General features: G+C 39.0%; 7 protein-coding genes across 15 annotated transcripts; 4 read left to right on the top strand and 3 right to left on the bottom strand.

Annotated features, from left to right (window-relative positions):
• The first annotated feature begins 1,101 nt into the window (after positions 1-1,101).
• LOC657396 (uncharacterized protein) lies at positions 1,102-6,740 on the top strand. 6 transcript variants are annotated; one of them, XM_015985016.2, is made up of 13 exons: positions 1,127-1,229; positions 1,374-1,537; positions 1,601-1,767; positions 1,814-2,002; positions 2,049-2,165; positions 2,608-2,655; positions 2,983-3,094; positions 3,150-3,409; positions 4,797-4,838; positions 5,027-5,276; positions 5,325-5,636; positions 5,693-5,785; positions 5,929-6,740. In XM_015985016.2, the coding sequence occupies exons 3-13, from the start codon at positions 1,605-1,607 to the stop codon at positions 6,227-6,229; spliced, it is 1,887 nt and encodes a 628-aa protein (XP_015840502.1). In that variant the 5' UTR covers positions 1,127-1,229; positions 1,374-1,537; positions 1,601-1,604; the 3' UTR covers positions 6,230-6,740. The 6 variants fall into 6 exon arrangements, with proteins under 6 accessions (XP_015840501.1, XP_015840503.1, XP_015840504.1 ...); XM_015985015.2 differs by lacking the exon at positions 1,374-1,537 and having other exon boundaries at positions 1,102-1,229; XM_015985017.2 differs by lacking the exons at positions 1,374-1,537; positions 4,797-4,838 and having other exon boundaries at positions 1,103-1,229.
• LOC103313588 (uncharacterized protein) lies at positions 3,409-4,766 on the bottom strand. Its single transcript, XM_008197222.3, has one exon. The coding sequence runs from the start codon at positions 4,698-4,700 to the stop codon at positions 3,438-3,440; it is 1,263 nt and encodes a 420-aa protein (XP_008195444.1). The 5' UTR covers positions 4,701-4,766; the 3' UTR covers positions 3,409-3,437.
• LOC103313587 (uncharacterized) lies at positions 6,666-7,645 on the bottom strand. 2 transcript variants are annotated; one of them, XM_015985023.2, is made up of 5 exons: positions 7,326-7,645; positions 7,174-7,267; positions 7,030-7,128; positions 6,885-6,986; positions 6,666-6,844 (listed from the first exon to the last, which is right to left on the bottom strand). In XM_015985023.2, exons 1-5 carry the CDS (start codon positions 7,354-7,356, stop codon positions 6,751-6,753), a joined length of 420 nt encoding a protein of 139 aa, XP_015840509.1. In that variant the 5' UTR covers positions 7,357-7,645; the 3' UTR covers positions 6,666-6,750. The 2 variants fall into 2 exon arrangements, with proteins under 2 accessions (XP_015840509.1, XP_008195441.2); XM_008197219.3 differs by having other exon boundaries at positions 7,174-7,286; positions 7,326-7,644.
• Positions 7,646-8,111: 466 nt separating this feature from the next.
• Positions 8,112-11,928, top strand: LOC657552 (rad21). Of its 2 annotated transcripts, none has more exons than XM_008197249.2 (12): positions 8,112-8,281; positions 8,369-8,767; positions 8,821-9,004; positions 9,055-9,193; positions 9,266-9,428; positions 9,479-9,678; positions 9,727-9,947; positions 9,996-10,163; positions 10,212-10,721; positions 10,772-10,900; positions 10,952-11,107; positions 11,164-11,928. In XM_008197249.2, the coding sequence occupies exons 2-12, from the start codon at positions 8,394-8,396 to the stop codon at positions 11,287-11,289; spliced, it is 2,370 nt and encodes a 789-aa protein (XP_008195471.1). In that variant the 5' UTR covers positions 8,112-8,281; positions 8,369-8,393; the 3' UTR covers positions 11,290-11,928. The 2 variants fall into 2 exon arrangements, with proteins under 2 accessions (XP_008195471.1, XP_001808764.1); XM_001808712.3 differs by having other exon boundaries at positions 9,055-9,220.
• Positions 11,929-12,081: 153 nt separating this feature from the next.
• On the top strand, positions 12,082-14,261 carry CCT1 (Chaperonin containing TCP1 subunit 1). The gene is made up of 4 exons (XM_964078.4): positions 12,082-12,242; positions 12,348-12,589; positions 12,639-13,429; positions 13,609-14,261. Exons 1-4 carry the CDS (start codon positions 12,170-12,172, stop codon positions 14,174-14,176), a joined length of 1,674 nt encoding a protein of 557 aa, XP_969171.1. The 5' UTR covers positions 12,082-12,169; the 3' UTR covers positions 14,177-14,261.
• Positions 14,179-15,548, bottom strand: LOC657706 (uncharacterized protein). Of its 2 annotated transcripts, XM_064356078.1 has the most exons (6): positions 15,401-15,548; positions 15,217-15,343; positions 14,914-15,171; positions 14,716-14,869; positions 14,414-14,669; positions 14,179-14,366 (listed from the first exon to the last, which is right to left on the bottom strand). In XM_064356078.1, exons 2-6 carry the CDS (start codon positions 15,289-15,291, stop codon positions 14,273-14,275), a joined length of 837 nt encoding a protein of 278 aa, XP_064212148.1. In that variant the 5' UTR covers positions 15,292-15,343; positions 15,401-15,548; the 3' UTR covers positions 14,179-14,272. The 2 variants fall into 2 exon arrangements, with proteins under 2 accessions (XP_064212148.1, XP_015840508.1); XM_015985022.2 differs by lacking the exon at positions 15,401-15,548 and having other exon boundaries at positions 15,217-15,362.
• Positions 15,549-15,751: 203 nt separating this feature from the next.
• LOC657784 (unextended protein) lies at positions 15,752-24,113 on the top strand. The gene is made up of 9 exons (XM_964220.5): positions 15,752-16,454; positions 18,713-18,956; positions 19,012-19,674; positions 21,919-22,093; positions 22,141-22,479; positions 22,526-22,663; positions 22,710-22,976; positions 23,028-23,260; positions 23,304-24,113. The coding sequence occupies exons 1-9, from the start codon at positions 15,976-15,978 to the stop codon at positions 23,550-23,552; spliced, it is 2,787 nt and encodes a 928-aa protein (XP_969313.1). The 5' UTR covers positions 15,752-15,975; the 3' UTR covers positions 23,553-24,113.
• The last annotated feature ends 152 nt before the right edge of the window (positions 24,114-24,265 follow it).

The following is a 24,265-nucleotide window of genomic DNA, read 5'->3' as shown; positions in this document are numbered from 1 at the left end:
TCTGAGGAGCCGACAGAGCACCATCTCTTAGTCTCATTCAAGGAATTTGACGATAATCAGCGGCGACTGAAGTATGCTAGTGAACATGTAATGTGGCTTGTTCAAAACATTCATGACTGTTTATACAGTTTCCTTGATACCTATGCTCACCACGCAATGTTGGAAGACAGGTTCAAAGAAATTTATAAATCTCAGTTTGATTTTGGGCCAGCCTATTGCATGACTCACGACTGTGATAATTTAATATTAAATAGGTGTACCACCTTTTTAATATATAAATACACAAGAGACAAGCAGAAAGCAAAATCCGTTACCACCGGTCATATAGAAAAAATGAAAAAATTCCGAAGGCTGTGATTTGTAAATAGACTGTGATTTGTACATAGAAGGCTGTGATTTGTAGATATATATTTAAACAAGAAATGTATTTTTTTTTTAATTTATTTGTACATAGTTCTTTTGGAGGAAATATTTCTGTTTTAATTTATATAGTTTAAAATTGTTTGTTAAGTTTTTTGATGTTTTTTAGAATTCTCTATTTAGGTTATTTCAGAATTTACTTTTAAGTTTCTTATTTGCGCTCGAGTGTGTCAGTGCACTGCATGTACCTCCTCGTGGTCGTAGCGCGGGCAACTGTTTGCTGACAGACAAGGTAAAAGTCATTGCAAAGAAGGCCTTATTTTGTTTTAAGTCTGGAGCAGACAGGCAAAACATGCCAACACTGACTGATTCAATTTTTTGATAATTTTTGTATAATTAAGAAATAATACAATACTTTAATTTTTTGAAAAATTTAATTTGTTATGTTACTCAAGTGTGCAATAAAAATGTTAACAAAATCTGTGTTTTATTACCCCAAAACAACTTTTTTTGTAAGTTTCATTGCAAATTTTGTTTAAAATAAATATAAAATGTTTTCATTTCGTTTAAAATGAAAATATTTTTTTTTATTTTAAACAATTTGCAATAAAACTTGTAAGATAAAAATAATAAAAAACAGAATATAAAAGGAATTTATTCAAACGTGGCGCTTTACCGTGGTAGTAACGCACTTCAGCACCAGAGGCGCTGTATTCTCGTGTTGCCAGTGATTTACTAGGGAATTATCACTTCTTAACCTTTACTGTTCTGTGTTTTGCATCTGTGACAGATGAGTCAGTTTGGAAACAGCAGTGAGTGGAGTTGAGTGTTATTCAGAAGGTTGGATTAGAATTTGAACAAAAAATAAAGTAAGGCATTATTTAAAATCTATTTATAAGTTTGGCTGCAGCCACTTATTGCGACCGGAAGCCGATAATAAATTCCAAAGTCTCTTAATCTAACAAATTATTTTTAGAAAGTTACACGCCTTATTAACATTTTATTTGTTGCAGTCTGTTATTGAACCATTTTCGAGTGTAATCAAAGATAAAAAACGTTACATAAACCTTTGTCATAAATTAAAAAGTTACATCAATGTACCACCCGGTACCAAACCCAAAAAATTGATCTTTTACTCCCTTGCACCCATTTCTTCTCAAACTCGTATTAATAGCTCGTGAGTCATTTATGATCCCATCATTAGAAAGTATCGCCTCGATCATTAAAACCCATATTTCAGGAAAATGGACTCGACTCAAGAACAAGTTGTAATGACTCCAAAATGCAAAACTGCCAATTCAACGACTCTCATAATCGAAAGACGGGCTGTGAATAAAACCAATGAGAAAATGCACGTGGCTGGGGGTGAACACACCGGAATTATAATAAATAAAGAAACCACAAATGGTAACAACAAAACTCAACCAAACACAAAACAACAAATTCCTTCCAGAAAACGGCGTTTCGGCCCCGGCTGAGCTCTCGCTCGAGTTTCGGGTTTTTTTAGTCAGTGCACAGACGGGGAAACACACCCAGGAATCACGAACTTTACGGTTCTGGTTCCGGGAACAGGAAGGCGAGAAGGCGGCTGTGGCGCAGGACTTCTTCAAGGAATTAGTCAGCCCACAGGAGTTCCCCAGAGGTACACCAACCCCTCATCACTTCGTCAAGCTAACAAATTTTTACAGATTATGTCGGATTTATTAAAAAAGTCATGAAACTGATGCAACATAATTATAAGAGTATCACGAAAGTGGAGGTCGAATTAACTCAGCTGCAGGAAGCCCAAGTCCCGACAAGGCCACGTAAGTTTTTAGACGGCCAATAAGTCATACCGAGCCACTTACTATACTTAGATGTGATTAAAGATACGTCTAAACAACTGATGTTCAGTGGACAAGAAAAATGGCATTGTTTACATCCCAACAAATTCACGAATATTTCCAAATTTAGATATAGCTTATGATTAAAACACCCCACATTTTGTCCTCAAATTGTTTTCTCTCATTTAATGAGCCTTTCATTATTTATTGGTGATAATAGCCACAGTAACTCGGATTGAAATGATTTTTGCTCAAATGCAGTGAAGTAACGATGGCCTAGTTATGGCAACAATTTTTTTCATTTATTAGTTTCATAAACCATGTTTGGTATTTAACTTCGATTAGGCCGATTTTTTTTTCGATGTTATAATCATTTATTACTTTATTGATTTGAAAAAAAAATGAATTTTTTGTGGTTTTATAGCGCGACCTGGTTACCTCCAAATCGAGCTAGCACCTGTTTGTAACTCAGGTTTGAGATTGAGATTGCGAATTGTAGTTCTATTGTTTGCAACTTAACAAAACAACTAAAAAATGCATCAAATTAGTTTTTTAACCCGAATAATATGTAACAGATTATAGTGGAATGAATAATTTATGTGTTGACTTTCACAATTGTTTTATTATGTCAATACATAGTTTCCATATATTGTCCCAGGAAACGCTATTTGTGGCAACTTGACGTCATAATCATTACGCTCGATTGTTTTTAGCACCATTCATTTAATTATTATATCAAGGACGTATAAATTATGGAAACTATAAATTATTTTCGTTGTTTTCATTTGTATTTTTTCAGTATCAGCCGACGAAAACTCATTGGGAAATGTAGTGTTACTGACGCGCGAAAAAGTCTTAGAAATAATTGAATCGTCTTATCCGAACCCTATCACAATCCAAGACATTGCAAAGTAAGTCATTGGCTTGATTTTTACAATTAAAAACAAATCAACAAAACAAAAATAGGGAAAATGGTTGGGATGAGGAGGAAGTGGCCCATCACATTGCCGATTTACAATCAAGCAACATTGTCAAAGCCATGGAACATGGCGCTTTTACCCGCCAACAGTCCCACGATACTCAAGTAATTATCGTGAAACAAATGCCGACGATGGTCAGCTCCAAACAACCGACAATCGCCATAATCACAGCCCAGTACTGTGAGAAATTGGCCGTGGATGCGATGATTGAAAACAAGGAGACTTTCGTGAGATATACAACAGTAGGTGAGTCACTAATTTATTGACAATAGAATTAATCAGATTCGGTTGAACTATCGTCACTCGAAGTATCACTAAAGTCGTCCGAATCATCATCTCTGATTTGCAAATTGTTCAAGTCCAAATTACGACAAACGTCGTCTTCGATTTCTTGGAGATTCAATCCAAGGTCACTCTTCTCGATCGTCACTTGTTTAATTTCTTCAACGACTTCTCTCCACTTCGTCCTGTCCCACTTCATGATGTAAATGATATAATCCTTAATGAACAAATTGTTAAGAATGTAACGGCAACAATCGCCAGTCAAAAAAATGTGGTACATTTCAATCAAACACTTGATTATATATTTTTCGCCCAAATCGAGTAGTTTCCTCAAATCGGTTAAAACGGTTCGGTTAAGTTCGAAATTCCGGTAAAGCGGGTAAATGACACTCCGCCGGAATGCACTAACTAGGGCATCCTTAGGCGTTTGGAAAACATCAAGCCAGCAAAACGTCGCGGCTAACTTGACAATGGTCCAACCCGACTCAGAGGTGCCCTCAAATTGGGTCGTCCGTCGGTCGTAACAATACGCGTATAAAATATCAACGAGACAACAGTGGCAATAATTGACTTGTGTCTCGCTCAAGTTGTACGTTTTGTTCGGTAAATCCTTAAGGAAGTCCAGTTCCTGGTCGCTGAACTGAACATCATCCGACTTTAACTTGTCCCAAGGCGCTTCCAGCGCGATCAGTTCCAAAATTTCCTCGTTTTCGATGTAGTCGCTCAAGTAGTGATCGATATTGAACTTGCCTTGCTCGAACTGCACCCGCATTTTGTGCCTTTGCCCCAAATTGACTTCGCGAGGGTCGACCTCAAACACGTCCTTGAATTCGGCCGAGACATGGTTGAAGTTTTCCTTGCCGCAGAGTGCGAACCCAAACTCTTCGTTCAGCTCGTCCGGGGATTTGATTCCCTCATTGGCCACGATAGTAATTTTGCGGTTGTCTTCGGTGACTTCGACTTTGGGGGTCAATAGTTTCGTTATCAGGTCCAAATCGGGGAAATGTTCCCCGTCGATTGCCTTCTTTATCGTGAAACTGAACTGTCCCGAGTCCGAATCGAACGAACTCTCGCTGAAATTGTCCTCGACGAGGCGCCCGGGCAGGTGTAAGCGCAGGTAATAGGGGCTGGTGTAGAAAATGAAGATGTCGTCGTCGACGGTCACCTCCAACTCGCCTAAATTACAGTACGGGGCTCGGATTTGTATTGTGACGGTTGATTCGGTTTGTGTTAGCTTAAATCGCGGCGTTATCATCGTGAAAACACACACTAAGTTTGGTTTGTGAGGTTAGGTGTGTTTGACAGTTGACATGTAACAGCGCCAATTTTAAACAGCAATTTTATTGAACAGGTCCCAGTAGCCCCACGGGTGACAAACCGAGGGCCCGCTTCGGTAAGATAATTGCAAGTTCTGGGGGAATCACTTGTGATGTCACCATTTTGTGTTTGTACATAGATCACGAAAATCACTTGTGAATGTTGCATTTGTATGCAAAATGCTTTCCACTGTTCACTAACACTGTAATTATCACGGGGTGTTTGCCATTGTCTTGGCGCACTTGTAACTGTGTGATTTTCCAGGGGAATCCAATGTTTACACTTTGGGGAACATTGGGGCCCACCGTATTGTGTGCACGAAATTGCCCTCAGTGGGCCATACTCGGGAAGCAATGACCGCTGCTGGTAACACAACCACGAGACTTTTGGGGACGTTCCAGAAGGTAGATTATGTGTTTTTGGTCGGTGTGGGTGGGGGAGTCCCCCATTACACCGACTATAACAAGCATGTCCGGTTAGGAGACGTCGTGATTTCGCATCCCGTCGATAATAAGTGAGTCATTTGATGCGAAAAATGACTGGCATTAATTGATAACTTTAGGGACGTGTACGTTTATTGCGAGACGGCCAAAGTCAGCGATAAGGGTTACGATTTTGAGGTCAAACACTACCGCCCCAATAACTTCATTTTGCAAGACATTTCCTCACAGTTAAAGTCGTCCGATTCGGGTGATAATGGGACGGTTTCACCGTGGGCCAAATATCTCAAGGATGGTTTAAATATTCTCAGTTCGCAAATCGAGACCGATTTTAACCCCCCGAGTGTGGAAACCGACAAACTGTACATGACTATCGGTGAAAGGGACTTGATCGAAGTGGCCCATCCTGTGCCACAGGACAAAAACATTAAAAGGTTTGTATTGTGTTAACTGAACTTATCAATTACGTGAATTTAATTGTGTGAATTAGTTATAAAAAGCCGGAAATTCGGAGAAAACCGGTGATTACGCCGAGAAAAACACTCTCGAGTCGAACTAGAACGATTAAGAGAAAAATTCTTAGGTGGGTGGTTGTAGAACCGCACCGTTTTGTAGTCACAGTATTTATTAAATCACAGTTAGTTGAGTAATTCCTCACTTCGTAATTAGTTCTACACGACTCACTTTTTCCTTGTTGTTTTGTGGTTTCGAATGTTTGCATTTTAGGCAGGAGGGTTGCCCTCGCATCCACTTATCCACCATAGCTTCAGGCCGTCTGATCGTCCGCGATGACCGCTTGAGACAGAAGTTTGCGTCTGAAATGGGGGCTTTGGCGTTCGATTGCGAATTTGACGCTGTTATAGAGTCGGTTCTTGGCAATTGCAAGGATAGTTTTATCATAATTCGGGGCATTTCTGATTATAAAGACGGTACTAGACGCAAAGAGTGGCAACCGTATGCGTCTCTAGCCGCTGCTAGTGTTATGAAGTCGATCATTTGCGGCCTAGAGCCACCAACTAACGTTTAGTTATGTAACTTAGGTACAAAGACTTGCATGGGACTAATTTTAGATCTGGATTTTTCGACAAACTTTACACTTATTTATTTTAGTTTCTTTCGGTAGGTGGTTAACGTTGTAATAGTCTATGAAGTTACCATTTTAGAATATTTAAGATTAAATTGTTGCTCTATGGTGAGTATAGTTAACGAATTTCATGAGACTGTCTAGGGTTTCGTCACGAATCTAGAATAGGTCACGACTGCCAATTAATCAAATTATTGTTCAAATTGTGATTAGGTGATACTTTAGTATTTTCCCCCAAAATTCCATTTTTAATTGCTCATGTAATAGTACTTCCAAATTGCATTTATAGGTAGGATAGCACAAAGTAGACTTTTGATATTAATTCCAGTGTTTTTGTACAAGACATTTTTGACTTGCCATGTTTTAGTCACAGAGCATATTAATTTATTAATGTTTTTATTTATGAGTTTATTTAAATTATTTTGTGTATCTCAATAAAGAATTTTAAACCTCATGCCCGGGTTTTATTTGCACAAAACGGCACCGTTTTTTTGTTCCGGATTTATGGACGTGTTTTGGAAGTTGAGGCTCGAACAGTCCCGGAAAATACCATTGTTGCTAAAAATCAATAAAAATAATTAACACGTTTCGCCGTTACCTGCACAAATATTTCGCAATGTCCTCGACTCCCTTTAAATAATCATTTAGCAGGTATTGCACGTCCATGTAGTTTGAATAATTCTGGCAAATTTCTCTGAGTCTGGAAACAAATTTGAGGCGGAGTATGCACTATTGGTACCCACTTTTCGGTCCATCTCCCGTCCATTTTCGAATGAACATGAGTACTGCATGAAAAGTCATCAGTCACTATTTGATACTGTTTGAACTTCCTCAAGTCGTAACTAAAAGTTTAATTAAAATATTTAAAAGATTTTGTTCGTAATAACTTCTCAAATCCGTTCGAACACAGCGAGTCGATACTTTTTGTTATTTCGTCCACGATTCCTGCTTGTTTTTTGCCTTCGTTTGCGGTGGACAATTCTTTGAAAATGTCATCAAACTATTTTTTTTTAAGAAAAATCGAACATAAGTAATTCACCTCTTTCGCAACCGCGAGACACATGCTGCATTTCAAGCAAATTGAGCCAAATGGTTTCGATTGCACATAATTCTGAATGTCGTTTTTATACGGATTGATCACTTTTTTCGGATTCGTCATTAAAAAATTGCACTTGAGGCTTCCATCGTCTTGTGCGTTCTTGTCGCTACTGTCGGCTTTACTTAAAGCTTTGTAGTTCGGGCATTGGTATAAAACAGCACCGGCTGTAAAAAATAAACAAAATGGGAGTAAAAAAAACATGACACTGACAAGAATTTAAAATGGCACGCCTTGAATTTGATTTTTTATCCTAATTTTTGATTTTTTTTAACTCAGATTTTCCTTAAAACATTTTTTTTTTTCGAAAAATTAGTGAAATTTCTAGTTTATTGAATTTTAAAAATAGCCGTTGATTGAGGTTTTTCAAAAACTCAAAAAATTAAGAAAATTAATTGCGAAATGTAGAACTGAGAATGGACTTTAGAAAATTATTATAGATATTCTGGGAAAGTACTGTTTGGACTTTTGGTTAAAAAATAAACAGACACTTTTGTTTTACGGATTTTCAAAAAATCTACTCCTAAGGAGGTTAAAAGAGAATAAAATTCTGTAGCCTTTGAAATTACACTCATAAAACTTTGGGCTTTAGAAATTTCATTTTCAAAGGGGATTAGATATGAAAATTCGTCATTTTTGAAGTTATATTCATGATTTCGGTTAAAGATAAAGAAAATGTGCTAGGATTTTTGGAATTCAAATTTGGTATCTCCGTATCTCCGCATGCGCCAGCCCGTCAAGCTTCAGTCGCCATCTTGATGGAAAAATAACAGTGCTTGCGCTTGTGTTTACGTTCCAAATTTCCGAATTTTCCCTTGTTATGGAAAAAATCTCCACGCTTCGGTCACAAATCTCTCCACTTATGCCCGTACTGACCTAATTTAGTCAAAGTTGTGAAGGTAAAGCCCCCTCGCGCCAAGTTCCCTCGAAAAAGCGTTTCGGCGCCAACGCGCTTGTGTACGATATTGAAATGTGAATAATTTCAGGTATTGTGTGTGAAAAGAAAACGAGATGTTTTACGCGCACTTTGTCTTGGCCAAGAAGGGGCCGCTGGCCAGGATTTGGCTTGCGGCTCACTGGGACAAGAAACTGACCAAAGCTCATGTCTTTGAGACCAATATAGAGAAGTCGGTCGACGGCATTCTGCAGCCTAAGGTGAAGATGGCTTTGAGGACTTCGGGCCACTTGCTGCTGGGGGTCGTGAGGATTTATTCGCGCAAGGCGAAGTACCTGCTCGCCGACTGTAATGAAGCTTTCGTGAAGATTAAAATGGCATTCAGGCCTGGCATGGTCGATTTGCCCGAAGAACACAGGGAGGCGGCCGTGAACGCCATCACGCTACCAGAGGTGTTTCACGATTTTGACACAACAATGCCGGAATTAAAGTAAAATTGTTTATTCAAACTTTGGGTAGGGTTACACTCGAGAATTTTTCTAGTGACGTCGATATTGAGGCCCAGTTTAGTTTAAACCAATCGCGGGCCGAAGAAATCACAATGCGGGAGGACTACGGTAACATATCACTAGTAACAAATGACGATGGTTTTGGTGATATGGGATTTGACACCGACGCTCCTGATTTAATGAGACATACGGCGGGCCTGGAACCCTCCATGGAACAAGTCGGTGACCAAACGAAAATCCGGCAAATATTTAACAATTAATTTTTTAGAGCAATTTATTATTTAGCGATGGTGCCGTCTTGGATGGCGTTGGATTAGACAAGGACCGGGAACCTGTCCCATCCACTTCCGGGACCCAGCACCACGCACCCATGGAAATGGACTCGGCGGTTCGCGACGATGGTTTTGGTAGTAATTTAGACCAAAACATAATTTGTACGTTTCCAAATTAAAAAATCACAAATTAATGTTTTTTTCCAGCTGGGGGTCTATTTGAGGGTGGCTTATTTGACGACGCCCCCATGGGGGACGTTCCACCGGTGGATCACACGATACAAGACCCACAAAACTTACCACAAGCTCCTGATAGTGATGACGATGACATGGATCATTTTGGCGGCCCACCATCTGTTGGTGGTCACAGGTATTAAATTAAAATTTTTTGTTTAATAAATTTGATAATAATTTTGGTAGTTCGGACGATTCGAGGCCTACTTCAGCGATAGGTGGGCCTCCAACCATGCCCTCGCCGGCTCATGCAGCCCCCCAACATCAGGAGCAACAAGCCGAACAACCCGAAGAAGCAAACAATGTACCCTTGGAACAAACTACTTTGGTTCATAATGAAGAAGAGAGTTTTGCGTTGGCACCTGTAGATGCTTCGGCGCTTAAAGGTTTATTTTAATCGGCTAATTTTTGTTTTATAATAAATTGTGAATTAGGTTTTACCAAAACTAAGCGTAAACGAAAACTGATCGTCGACGAAGTTAAGAATATATCGGGTGAAGAAATGAAAAATCAATTGTCCGACACTAGTGATATTGTGACGACTTTGGATTTGGCCCCACCCACAAAACGGCTGATGCATTGGAAAGAAACAGGAGGCGTTGAGAAATTGTTTGCACTTCCGGCGAGACCTATACCGGCCAGAACCTTATTCAAGGTTTGATTTGATAGGGTTTGAGGCTCTTTGAGTGACAATTGTTTACAGAATTATCAGCGCCACCTGACGCTGCGTGCGATCGGTACTGAAGACTTTGCCATGTTAGGAGATGCCGATTCTTTGGCCCTCGACCAAATGAGAGATTTTGACGAACCGTTAGCTGAGCTTCCGACGCCGGCGAAACGTGGCCGCAAGCGAAAAATCCAGGAAGACCCGGTATATTATTTTTGGTGTTTTTTATTTTTTATTGTGTTGGTCACACAGAGTCGGACGCCGATGCATGCCCTGGACCAGGACCAGCACCTCCCTCAAGACGACCACTTGGGGTCGATGATGCCTACGTTGCCGCCCCCATCGCCAATGCGCCCCCAGCAAGCCCCCACCCCACTTATGATGAGTCAAGAAGACGCCCAACACGTATCAATGCCTCCTCCGTCGACCCCTGCTGGCGTTATGTACCCCCAGACCCCTCAAATGGGGTATCCGGGAACTCCAGCCCCTACTTTAGGTTTTCCCAACACTCCAGCCCCTCCAACGCCTTTGCATCATATGGAGGAGATGCCCCATCTGGCGCCTGATCAAGTGCACTCGATTCTGCAAGAGCAGGAGAGTATAGGGGGGCTGGTGCCGCCTATGACCCCAGCGTCGGACGATATGCTGGGGCACGGTATGGGGGCCCCAACGACGCCGCATCATGGACAGTTGGATCCGAATTTGCCATTGGAACAGTTGGGACATCATTTGCCTCAAATGGAAAATATGGGATATGATCAGGTAAGAGTTTGGGGGAAATCGGGGGACTTTAGTGACCTTGTTTTTGGTAGAATCAGATGCAGATGGCCAATATGGGGTATGATGAACATATGCCAGCCCAGACTCCGGCTGGAGGTATGTCAGAGAGGGTGCATTCACCGTGGCAAGGCGACTATGATTTCCCGCCGTCTGCCGGTCCGGTGAGTAATCAAACGAATTGTAAATCATAGTTTGTAACTGTGTTTGTCTAGGCTGAGGAACAGCAACAGGACGAAACGGACGAACAGTTTGAAGAAAGAGTATTAAATAAGCGAGCCTATCAGATGTTTACAGTTGTCAGATCGAAACTCGATACGACCAATCAAATTACGTTAACGGAGATGTGTCACCGGAACACGAAAAAACAAGTGAGTGACGTGCCGTGTCATTTTTGTTTGTATTACTATTCGTTTGTTTGTTACAGGCGGCTCAAAAATTCTACAGTTTGTTAGTGCTAAAAAAATTCCAAGTTTTGGAATTGGAACAAACAGGTCCCTATGATGAAATTTTTGTTTTGCGAGGACCGAAATTCGATAACCCTGTACTGTAATTTTTTTCTATTAGTTTATTGCTTTTTGTGTGACGACACAATGAGGGAACAAATTGAGTTTTTACACCAAAGTATTTCTTTACGGTTTATACACTGACTTTACAACTATTGTACAATTTGTTTGTTTTATGCCTTTTTGAATTTTCATAAAAGAAACAAATTCTAGTCTGTTATGTTAAGTCTTACTTGTTTTAAATGCCACCTTTGCGTTTGTTAAGACGTTGAAATTATGTAGACTGTGATATTTACTCTACATTTTATAAAACATCCTTTCAGTTAGTTGTCGTTCGCCCATTTTATTTTTAATCAAAGATTATAGAAAATGTGGTTAGTGAATGGGGCATAATAGAATAGTTATATTTTTATTAAAAATGTACATAATGTATTATTCTATTATTCCCTTTAGACGTTAACATTTCTAACAAGTAAGATATCCTTGAATTTGTTGTTTTAAGGTTAAATCACTTTGTATAAAAAGATGTTATTTATTTGCAAATAAGATATGAAAAAACAGTGAAGCAATAAGAGGATACATTGCTTCACTCTATCTCTCTTTTTCTAAATTTATTGATAGCTTTCTAGGGTTAGCGACTATGTATAAGGTAAATTTATTGAATAAAGTAATGTTTAATACTGTTATTATAATTATTTTTGCCCCCAGTACCTCTATCCTAAATTCAACAAAATCTGAACGTAGTTTTGTATTAAATTTACGTTTAAAATCTTCACAGTTAATAAATAGCGAGAATTTCTAGTGAAGTTAAGGGGAATTCAAATATTTGTTGGTTCTTTTAACCTCATTTTGTTGGCAACAGAAATTCGTCATCTGTCAAAGTTATTTTTTGGTGCGGTGTGGTTTATTGTTCACATGGTATAAAAAATGTCGATTTTCGCAAGTCCTCTGTCTGTTGCTGGCACCAGAACCTCAGGAGCCCCCGTACGAACTCAAAATGGCAAGTCTCTTATAATTTTACACCCCAAACACGCTATATTTTTCACTCATCAAAACTGAAGTCATGTGCTACCGGTGCCCGTCTAACAATCGCCCCCATTTACAGTCATGGCAGCAGCCTCTATCGCCAATATCGTCAAAAGCTCCCTCGGCCCCGTCGGACTCGACAAAATGTTAGTAGACGATATTGGAGACGTCACTGTTACAAACGATGGGGCCACGATTTTGCGCCTCTTGGAAGTGGAGCACCCCGCTGCGAAAGTCTTGGTCGAACTGGCGCAGCTACAAGACGAGGAAGTGGGCGATGGGACCACTTCCGTTGTTATAATCGCCGCTGAATTGTTAAAAGTACGTTACCATTCATTCCCAAGCTCCCAATCCTATCATAATTTTACAGAACGCGGACGAGCTCGTTAAGCAAAAAATCCACCCGACTTCAATCATCAGCGGCTACCGCTTAGCATGCAAAGAAGCGTGTCGTTACATCCAGGACAACCTCACAATCCCCGTTGAAGAACTGACCCGCCAGTGCATAATCAACGTTGCGAAAACTTCAATGAGTTCGAAAATTATTGGCGCCGATGCCGATTTGTTCTCGACAATGGTTGTAGACGCAGCTAACGCGATAAAAGTCGTTGATGCGTCCAAAAACACGATTTACCCCATTAAAGCTGTAAACATCCTCAAAGCACACGGACGTAGCGCTAGGGAGAGTATCCTAGTCCAGGGTTACGCCTTAAACTGCACTGTTGCGAGTCAAGCAATGCCGAAAAAAATCGTACATGCGAAAATCGCTTGTTTGGACTTTTCGCTCCAGAAAGCCAAGATGAAGATGGGGGTACAAGTTTTGATCAATGATCCTGATAAACTGGAAGGGATCCGTAACCGAGAGTTGGATATTACGAAAGAACGGATCCAGAAGATTCTGGCAACTGGGGTCAACGTTGTGCTTGTTAGTGGAGGGATTGACGATCTGTGTTTGAAGTATTTTGTGGAAAATGGGGCCATGGGAGTTAGGAGAGTGAAGAAAGCGGATTTGAAACGCATTGCCAAGGCCACAGGGGCCACTTTCCTGACCTCTTTGACCAACATGGACGGGGAAGAGACTTTCGACTCGAGCATGGTAGGGGAGGCTGCCGAGGTCGTCCAAGAGCGCATTTCCGATGATGAACTCATTTTAATCAAAGGGTACGAAAAAAACAAAACAAATTTTTGAGTAAAGTAGGGTTTATTTGTTTATTAGAGTTATTTTTACACGTATTGAATCTTGGCAAAATAATAAAAATAAAGTAACATAGATAAAAGATATATCTTTCAGATTCTCCATTTTACTAGCTAAATTTACTAACTACAGTTAATTTTTGCAGGCCTAAGGCCAGGACTGCAGCCTCGATAATTCTCCGCGGCCCTAATGACTTCTACTGCGACGAAATGGAACGCTCAGTGCATGATGCTCTATGTGCTGTTAAGAGAGTGCTAGAATCGAAGAGTGTCGTGGCAGGTGGGGGGTCAGTAGAAGCGGCACTTTCGATCTACTTGGAAAATTTTGCCACGACTTTGAGTTCCCGCGAACAATTGGCTATTGCCGAGTTTGCCAAAAGTCTGCTCGTGATTCCTAAAACTCTGGCTGTGAATGCGGCCCAAGATGCGACTGATTTAGTCGCCAAATTGCGAGCGTATCAAAATACGAGTCAAACCAAGGCAGATTTGGCCAACTTGAAATGGGTGGGATTGGATCTGATTGAAGGGACCGTCAAGGATAATAAAAAAGCTGGGGTTTTGGAACCGACCATTTCGAAAGTCAAGTCGCTGAAATTTGCGACTGAGGCCGCTATTACCATTTTGAGAATTGATGACATGATCAAGTTGGACCCCGAACAGAAGGGGGATAAGAGTTATAAACACGCGATGGAGAGTGGAGAGTTGTACGACTAGAGTTTGAGTATTAATTAATTTTGTATTTTGCGTCATTAACACATTACTACTTATAAAAAACTCGAAATAAAAAATTCACATACTACTTATTTTTTTCTACGGTTTTGTTAAAAAGTCGGTGACGATTTTATTAAATTCAGGGGCGTATCTCAGATGAATATTGTGTTTGCCGTCAGGAAACCGGTATAGTCTGAAAATCAACCAATCAGGCGTAAGTTTCAGTCACGTGGTACCCACCTGGCTCCTGCGATGTGTGACTCTAGATAAGTTGGGTGTTCGGACGCAACCATCGGATCCTTATCCCCGTGCAAAATCAAAGTGGGGCATTTTATTTGATCGAGGATTTCCTTGCAAATATTCCCGTGATTTTTTTCGTACATTTCGGTCACAGCGTCACACCAGTCGTTCCACATCTTTTGCAAACCCGCCTCTGTGTATAACTTAATAAGCGGAGCTTTCATTTTATCCGACCATTTGCTAATATCACGAATTTCTATAATAAAACTTTTACGAAACAAACCAAAAAAGTGTATTATTACTTTCGTAACTCTCGATCTCGTCCGGTATAACGTAAGAATTCGCCCCCCATATCACGAGCTTTTCCACCGACTGGGGGTACTTTGCTGCCAGAATCATACTAGAAATCCCCCCGTCGCTCCAGCCCAACAATGAAAATTTTTTCACCCCCAGGTGCTAAAATTCCGTCATTATTACCCTAGCAGTCCTTTCTAACTCACTTGCATAAAATCATGGGCCGTATCAGCATCATTTTCGTAAAATTCCAGACAAAAATTACGTTCAGGGGGGCGACTGAAGCCATACCCCGGGGGATCCCACGCAATCACCGTAAATTTCCCCTTATCAAGGTCATTTATTTGCGGTTTAAAGTCGCTCCAAATTGTCCCCAAAGCCCCAGGAAAACACAAAACGTTCCGATTCCCCTGACCAGTCTTCACGTAATTTATAGTTTGACCGTTAACTTTGGTCACTTGTTCCTAAAATAGCCCCAAAAATGTAGTAATCAAGTGGGCAACTATTACCTGAATTGATGTGCTGTACTTTTTTGTAAAATTGAGTAATGTTCTAAATAAAAAAGGTTTGGTTTTGAGCAGCATTTTGCCGAGTAATCGTGTTATCAAGTGGAATAAATAAACAAGTTTTTGTAACCTTAAAATGTGACGCAACCATTAATACTGCTTAAAAAAAATCAGTAAAATTAATTACTTTATTTTTAGAAGACGAGGATCAGTTAACGACGTTTTAATCACCTGCTTGGCTGAAATAACCGGTAATTCCCCCACAACTGCAGTTTTTGTTTTTCCCTCGGCTTCCACCCTTGCCAATCAAAAATCACCAAACGGTGTAACGACAACCACTACAAATTTCAAAAATTATTTTTTTTAACTTTATTGCTTGATAACTTGGCACGTGTGTATGGCTGGTCGTCGCCTGTTGCAGTCCCTGGTCCATTTGGAGACAATTAAAGTAAATTATTCTGACTCAGGGGTCAACAAATCAGCGGGCGCCAATTAAATTTGACTCAATTTGGCATTTGTAAGCCGCGATTTGTTTTGGTTTCGTTTCGATTGAAATTTTCGCAATATTATCCCATTTTATGAATCAATTTTTTGGGTTATTGTAGTTATAACCGGTGGTAACCGCAAATGTTCACCTGGTAACCCTTTCGCCACAGGGATTTTGTTTTTTATTGATTGCGAGTGTATATTTTGACAAGTGACGTTCTCATGAGGTTATAAGCAAACCGTGTGTTTATTATTTTCAGTCGTGTTGCGAATAACATGGCGAGAGTGCCATGTCTGGTAACGGCAAATATTCTTCTTATTTTGAGTGTATTTTTAAGCACAAGCATTGTCAGCAGTGAAGACAAGTTCGCTCCTCATTTCGACGCGTTGTTACAATCAAATAATTTCACAAAAAATGAAAACTTTACGAAAGTGCAGTTTGAAGTGCGCGGTAGGAATATTTACTCCGATTTGCAAATTAAAACAACGAAGGAGAAAGCCGCGAGGGGTGCCCCATGCACCGAAGACTTGAAATACCCTATTGTGAACGTTGACATGCGGAAAGAATCGGCCCTTTATGAAATTCAAGTGCCGAGAGGTGTCGGTGGTGAATTTTACTTTTGTTTGCCGCACCAAAATCCCAATTACAGGGAAAACGAGAACAAACTGCGGCCGAACGTGCTGCAAGGGGGCCGGTACGAGTGGCACCACCAAGGGCCGGAGGTTGTCATCAGAGTGCCGCTTGATAACAATGAGTAAGTGAGGCTTCGCATTTTCAAGCCGTGGGTTTTTTGAGTGGAGGAATGCGTCCCTTTCTGGTTTTAGCCGGATTATCCAGAATGGTGTGTTACTGCACCTTAGCGGTAAAACACGCGAATTGTGAGGAAGCTATTTATAAAAGCATTGCTCAAAGTGATTGCTTCCCAAACAAGATTATCACGATTTATTCGGGCAATTAGCGCACTGGGATCAAGCGCGTTACGTAAAGGTTTATTAATAATTACACCTAATTTGTATTCGGGACGGAAGACGTCCAGTGTTGTCTCTTTTTGCATGAATCACCCGATTTTCTTGTAATAAAAGTCGCGAATTTGAGAGAAATTATCTCAAAGTTACTGGATACTGATGGGATTTGAACTTAATTTCATACTCTGTTGTTTGTTTACAGAGTGTGATATGCTCAAGGCCGGAGTAAAAATTCATATTCTAGTTGGAGTCTAGTTAGATTCGTGATTCATTTTCATTTCGGGTCACGAGTTGTTACAATCTTCATCATTTTTTGACGAAAATAGCTCTTTATGTAGGTAACCAGCAAATTTTCTCTCACTTTTTATAAGACTTTAAAATAAGATCAACACCAGAAGTTTAAAAAGTATCAAATCGTAATTCCACGTCTTGAATAGGAAAGATTAAGTTAATTGTTTTTTTTTTTGGCATTTGTAAAAAAATAAAAAACTAAAGTATACCTATTCATTTACAAGCATAATTAAATTCTTTGCGCACGGATGTTTCGGTATTTTAATTTTTTAATTAGCGACCAGTTTCGACTGTTATACGTTTAGCATCAGGCCCACGAATTTTTTTGTAAGAAACCTTACTCTGAGATTAAAATTTTTCGATATTTTTGGAAGGTTACAATTTTTCGGCTAATTAGTCATAAGACCCATAAGTTAATTCTTTCAAACAGAAATAACTATATTATTATTTGAGAGTACCTTCATGTTTCCTGTTAATAAATAAGAATTTGTACTAAACAAACATAAAAAATATTCGTATGTGATTATTTAAAATCTCGATGCTAATGTAGGAACTAGATTGATTGATCTGAGTGTAATGCACTCTTTTTTCTAGTGATTAGTTAATTGCTGTTTTAAAAGTTGATGTAAATAAATTAATTGAAATATCATGTAATGTTCTAAAATAATTGATTTTGTTTTTCTCCTATTTTTTGCAACGATTATCGTTTTTTTTATCGATGACCATATTGTGTTAATTTTGCTTTTTTTATAAATTATCTTAACAAACACCAATTAAAAAAGAAACGAAGAGAATGCGGTCATTGGGTCATTAAAAATGATATCTATTGATAATGAATTTTGTTATTTATAACAGATGAAGCAAAAAACATTAACAATATTGTAAGTCGAAATGGTAATATTGTAGGTACTTGTCAAAAGACCTAGATGTAGAAAACAAATTTTTAAAGGTTGTGTTAGATGAGTTAAAAAAATTGTGAAACTGGTATAATTCCGTTTATTACGTTTTGTTTACAAATAAAACATCTTTTAATGCAGAAAAACAATCCAATACACAAAATTCTTCAAGATTCAGTTACATTTCCTATAACGCGTTACATAATCCGATAACACTTCTTTTTAGATGGTTTTCTTTTCAGGATGCTGAATGCGAATTTAAAACCCGTTTTAATTTTTATTGGAGGAGTTTTGAGAAAAATGCATTTGAATTTCTGAAAATGGGTTTCAGCGTCTTTATTAAATTAATTAATTGTTAGAATACCTGGCGTATGGAGCTGAAGAAAAACAAGGGAAAAAATTATTGTTTTTTTTATTGCAAAAAAGGTAGTTCCGGAATTTGAATTTGCCGTAATTATTTTATTTCTACGAAATTTCTGAAAAAGTAAAACCAAATTTTTCATATGCTAACATTGTTCGTTTTTTTCGAAAAAAGCGGCGAACTTTTAATACCCACTACGATCCTACATTCATTTATAGACAGATTGTATTTTTTTTGTTCCCGATAGCACCATGTTTTCACTCTTTTAAAACACGCTTCTCATAGCAACGTGTTTTAAATCAATGTTTTCCAACAAAAAAATGAATAACACTCATACGAAAACGCTTAAAGCCCTCGAACTTTAAGCTTGGGTTTTCGCACTCGTATTATTAATAACTATTATTTTAAACATAATCCGTTTTGGTGCTGATTTTAAGCATCAAATTTTGGAAACTCAAACACATCAATTTTTTTCAACGTTTCGGACTTCGTATTTTAGCGTTCACCGCGACCGCCGCCAGAAGAAGCCCGACGAGCTCCAGATCATGGGCCTACGTCTGGAAGTCCACGAAAAGGAAGCCGAATACGACGAGGACGGAATTCCCGAAGTCCTCGCCGAAGCCGAACACACAATTCGTATTTTCGGCATCAACTTTGCCAAAAGCATGGTAGTAACATTCACCGATCGTAAAAGCACCCCCGATCGGTCATGTCAATTTCCCAAAAGTCCCCGGGAATTTCCGGTACTAGTAGAAAAATTCAAGTATGCGACTCGTGATCAAAATTTTCTATTTTCAGTTGATTAAAGGTTCCTTTTCGTCCGTCACGGGCCGGATCAAGATCAAGCTCCCTGCGATGGGCGACGCTGACACTCTGTACATTTGTGCCAAAGAAACCAACTCGTCGTTTTTCGTGCATCAAGGGGATGATGTGTGGTTGCAGATCAGGAGTTACGAACCGTTGCTCCCTCTAGGGGTGACGATACTGATAATTGTGGTGTGTTTGATGTTTTCGGCGCTTTTCTCCGGTTTAAATCTCGGTTTGATGTCTTTAGATCGCACCGAATTGAAAATTTTGTGCAATACGGGGACGCCGAAAGAGAGGACTTTTGCCAAAATTATACAGCCGGTGCGCGATCACGGTAATTATCTACTGTGTAGTATTCTGTTGGGTAACGTTTTTGTTAATTCGATTTTCACGATTCTTTTGGACGGTTTGACTTCGGGTCTTGTGGCCGTTATTTTTTCCACGATCGCGATCGTACTTATCGGTGAGATTACGCCACAGGCGATCTGTTCAAGACATGGATTAGCCATCGGTGCGAGGACTATTTACATCACCAAGTTTGTTATGGTGCTGACTTTTCCCATGGCATATCCCGTCTCGAAGTTCCTGGACTGCGTTCTAGGGGAGGAGATCGGGAACGTCTATAACAGGGAGAGACTCAAGGAGCTGGTCAAGGTAATTATCACAATTTCGTGCAAAATTTTGGGAAGAAATAGACAAAAAATAATTGGAAATAACGTTCACTACAATTTAATTGTTGCACATATTTTTTATTTATGTCAAGATTTTTTTTTAAATTGTTTCAAATTTACCAGATTTTTATTTATTTTTGCAATTTTTAATCAACCAAGGACTAATTAAGCGTGACCAGAACTTGAAACGAGATTGTTTTCTCTAGTTGTGCTTATTTAAAGTATTCCGTTCTGGTTTTTGGATATATTACCAAAGCGGTCATATTTTCTTCCAGCATGTTTGCCAGACGATGAAATGTCCTAGATGCTATTTTTATTCAAAAGGAGGGGAAGAAATAACTAGTTAAAACGCGCTCACACTTGAACCAACCATATCCTAAGAATATTTCTATATTTACCTACTTACTTGTGCCATTTTTTAATTCAATAGGATTACTTATCTTTGTCATTGACGGAGTAATATTTTTCACACTGCTTTGTATCACCAGACGGTTTTTTTATTTTTCATGTTTGTTATTGGCGGACAGGATACAAGTCTTAACTTAATTTCCGCTGAAACTCGGCGTAATTACAAAATGACAGACTTTGTAATTGGCAATAACGAAAAAATCGTTTCGCCACATTGCAAAATATTTTTGGAAAATGGCCAAATTTATTATGGGATCGGTTCTTCCGTTATGAAATTTTATTACAACGTTTAAATTTATCATAAAGCCTTGAATGAGATAAGTACACAATTTTTGTCGCTCTATGATTATTTAATCGTGGGTTTTGTGTTTATATCTGGTTAAAACAGCTTAGTTTTTCGTGAATCAATACTTGTAAGGCGTGATAATGCCACTAGTGGAATCGATCGAATTTGCGAAGGTGAAAATTTACACAAGTGGAAAATTTTCTCCAATCATGAAAACTCATTTTGGTCGGAATTAATAGATCATTGGATTGTTGCCAGGAATGAAATATCGTCATTCCTGGCGGTTATTCCACAAATTGTAGTATTTACACATCGCATCATTCATGGAAACAATTCTAATTTTTTCCAGTTCTGAACTAGAATTTTTTTGGCAAACTGCACGGCTGAAGGAAGTGATTATGTAATCATTGAATTTTTTATGTAGACAAAATCTGCAAATAAGAAAATTACTTATCTATTTCCATTTTATCTGAAATTATCGGTGTGTGACAACTGACAGCACACCAGTCTGCTTGTAACTCAAACAATTTGGAATTTTAGCGAAAACGTGATATTCTCGCGCAGGTGAACTAACTTTTCTTACAATCTAAAAATAGATATTATTAGGTGATAAAGCGAATAATTAATTGTCTGTGCGCCGCACTTTGGTCGATTTTAAATACTGTTACAGTTTCTCGGTAATTATTAAAAAACATGGAAAAAATTCATTTTGTGGCGTGTTTTCTCTAGTTTATGTTTTTCAATAAGCAAATTTTTATCTTTTAATTACTTTCCTGCACTTTACACATTCATTTACGCACGCAGATTGATAAATCGGACAAATTGTAATATAATTATTTTATCTCCAACGTATAATCATTGATTAGAATCTGTGGAACACTTTAATTCAAGTGTACGGAAAACATTTGTTATTACAAAACTTGAAAATACGTAAAAGACCTCAAGGCGCCTTATTTTACTAGATAATTTTATTCGATTCTTCGCTTAAGATTAGTTTTATTCATTGTTTCGTTTAAAAAATTGTTTTAGCTAAATCGTTACAATACAAAAATACACTTTGTTGGACCATTTTACTCGTTTAAACAATTAGATTTTTATTAATTCCTTGGTTAAAGACACGCCAAATCGTCTCTGCACGCATTTGCTTAAGTCACACAACACCTTTTCAAAACAGTAGTTGTCTTTTTATAAAATGTGAAATTCTTATTATAAATAAATCATGTTGATAAAGCTTTAAATATTTATTTGTAATCGATAAAGTCGTTGTGTTTGCCTAAATGTGTGGTTTCTAGCCAACCTAAAAATGAAAATTTCAAGAAAAAACCTGCGGCGGAATATCGATCTTGAAGTCGCGTGCATGCGAATGCACAATAAAGAAATAAATTTAAATTACATGCTAATTGCGCTATTTTTTCCTGTGATAAGTCATATCTATTTTAAGTACATTATTACTCGGTTTCTTTGAACGGCTTAGCACCTCTCTGATTAATAAACCGGTAACTTGAGATAAGCCGAGTGTCAATAAATTTTCAGGTCACAACCGGCGAAAATGACTTGGACAAAGACGAAGTGAACATAATCAGCGGTGCTCTCGAGCTCCGCAAGAAAACCGTCGCCGACGTAATGACCAAAATCGAAGACGTGTTCATGTTGGACTACGACAACACGATCTTAGATTTTGAGACAGTGTCGGAAATTATGAAATCAGGTTCAGTAAACTTAATCGTAAAAGAAACGGCTAAATTGCGACTTTAGGTTACTCTCGAGTTCCCGTCTTCGAAGGCAACCGTCAGAACATCGTAACGATGCTTTACATTAAGGATTTGGCGTTCGTCGATCCCGACGACAACACGCCGTTAAAAACCCTGTGTCAATTCTATCAAAATCCGTGCAATTTCGTCTTCGAGGACGTTACACTTGACGTCATGTTTCGCATATTCAAGGAAGGCAATAAGGGACATATGGCGTTCGTCCATCGAGTCAATAACGAGGGCGAAGGTGATCCGTTTTATGAAACAATTGGATTGATAACACTGGAGGATGTGATCGAGGAGCTGATCCAGGCTGAGATCATGGACGAGACGGATGTTTTCAGTAAGTAAGACATGTGGTGGTGAAATTTTGCATTAATAATTAACAGCCGACAATCGAACGAAACGGAGGAGAAACGCCGAAAGGAGGCAAGACTTTAGCGTCTTTGCCGAACGTAAAGGCGAGCCCAGTAAAATACGAATCAGCCCACAGTTGACTCTCGCAGCGTATCAGTTTTTGAGCACTGGTAAGTAACAATATTGTTAGGGCAAACAGTGAGTTGTTTGATTCAGCCGTTGAACTTTTCCTCCCGACTGTAATATCTGAGACGATTTTAAAACGTCTCTTGCGCCAAGACATCATCTACCACATTAAAAAAAACAAAGAGTGGCGCACTGACCCAGCTAATGTCATTTACCAACAAGGGAAGAATGCGGATTATTTCGTCCTGATCCTCGAAGGCCGGGTCGAGGTGACTATAGGTAAAGAGAATTTGACCTTTGAGGGTGGGCCTTTCACATTTTTCGGCACTCAAGCCCTCGTCCAAACGATCGGAGTTGGTAACGAACCTCGTCGAGTGTGCTGCAAAATTCTACAAATGTTTTTTTCAGCCGAGAGTCCTTCGGCGCCCACTTCGACGCTGGGCAGTTTAGAGTCGCTGAATTTGGACGCCTTGCTGCGTCACACTTTCCAGCCAGACTACACGGTTCGGGCCTCCAATGAGGTGATTTATCTTCGTATAAAGCGCAGTCTGTACTTGGCAGCCAAAAGAGCGACTTTGATGGAGCGGTCTCAGCGCGACTTGCAGCAGAGCAACGATCAGTTTGACGAGGAAGTTGATAAGGTTCGGGTTTGTGTGTTTGAGGCTTGGCTAACTGAAGTTGCAGCTTCTGCACTCGCTGGAGGAGGATGACACGGAGAGTGCCGGCCGACGGACGCCGCGGAAACAGTCGTCGAAGAATCTGCATCACAATCAGGAGGCGAATTTGAGTCCCAAAACACCGTCGATTTATTCGAACGTTAGTCCGCCGCATCGGTTGAGTCACGATATCAACGGGTCGATTATTGCGAGTCCTGTGGAGGACTGCCATAATGCGAGAGAGGAGGAGGTTTCGCTTTTGGCGAAAAAATCATAACATAGACACTTTGGCTCTGGTCGAGAGTCACGATTGTACTTAATTTATTTGTTAAAGATTAGTTTAGGGTGATAACAATTCCGTACCTTATAACATCGTGTAGGTGCATATTTATTGAAATTTTATCGTTAGAAATTGTTGAAATTATCCAAGTTGATACGTAAATAGTGACAATTTTATCAAAATGGTTTTATTTTTAGTTTGACAAAAACTAGCCTGATTCCTTAGTAGAGTAATAGGCGGGACAACGTCGCCACATTGCCCATTATTTTTATATTACTATTTATTAAAATCAAGTGTCACAATTTATACTGTGAAGCAATCGCTGTGTTTATTTTATTTTTGTTGATCTTTATTTTTAGAATTAAATTACGAAGTGTACAATTCTAACAATCAATACCTCTGCTAGTAGTACTTAGCGTTGTAAACTCTACTTAAGCCAAGTAACTTAGGTTTTTGTCAATTTTTGAAACTTGTTTTCAATTTAAAGTGTCAAATTTTATGTTTCCTGTTTTTTTTATTTTACTTTTGTTTTGTTACTTGAATAAATGATAAGATTAACGAATGTGTTTCATTTCCCGCGTTCTGGAAATTTCAAATGCTAGTCGGTAGAGCAGTTCCCTATAAAATTTAAATTTGCAAATAAACACAACTTCGATTACATCAATCAAATATGTAGTTAACGCTCGTGCTATTTTGGTCAATAAATTTAT

Source organism: Tribolium castaneum, chromosome 4, assembly GCF_031307605.1.
Source record: "Tribolium castaneum strain GA2 chromosome 4, icTriCast1.1, whole genome shotgun sequence".
Taxonomy (NCBI): domain Eukaryota; kingdom Metazoa; phylum Arthropoda; class Insecta; order Coleoptera; family Tenebrionidae; genus Tribolium; species Tribolium castaneum.
Note: the sequence above shows the minus strand (reverse complement) of the source record. Positions and strands in the feature narration are given on the sequence as shown.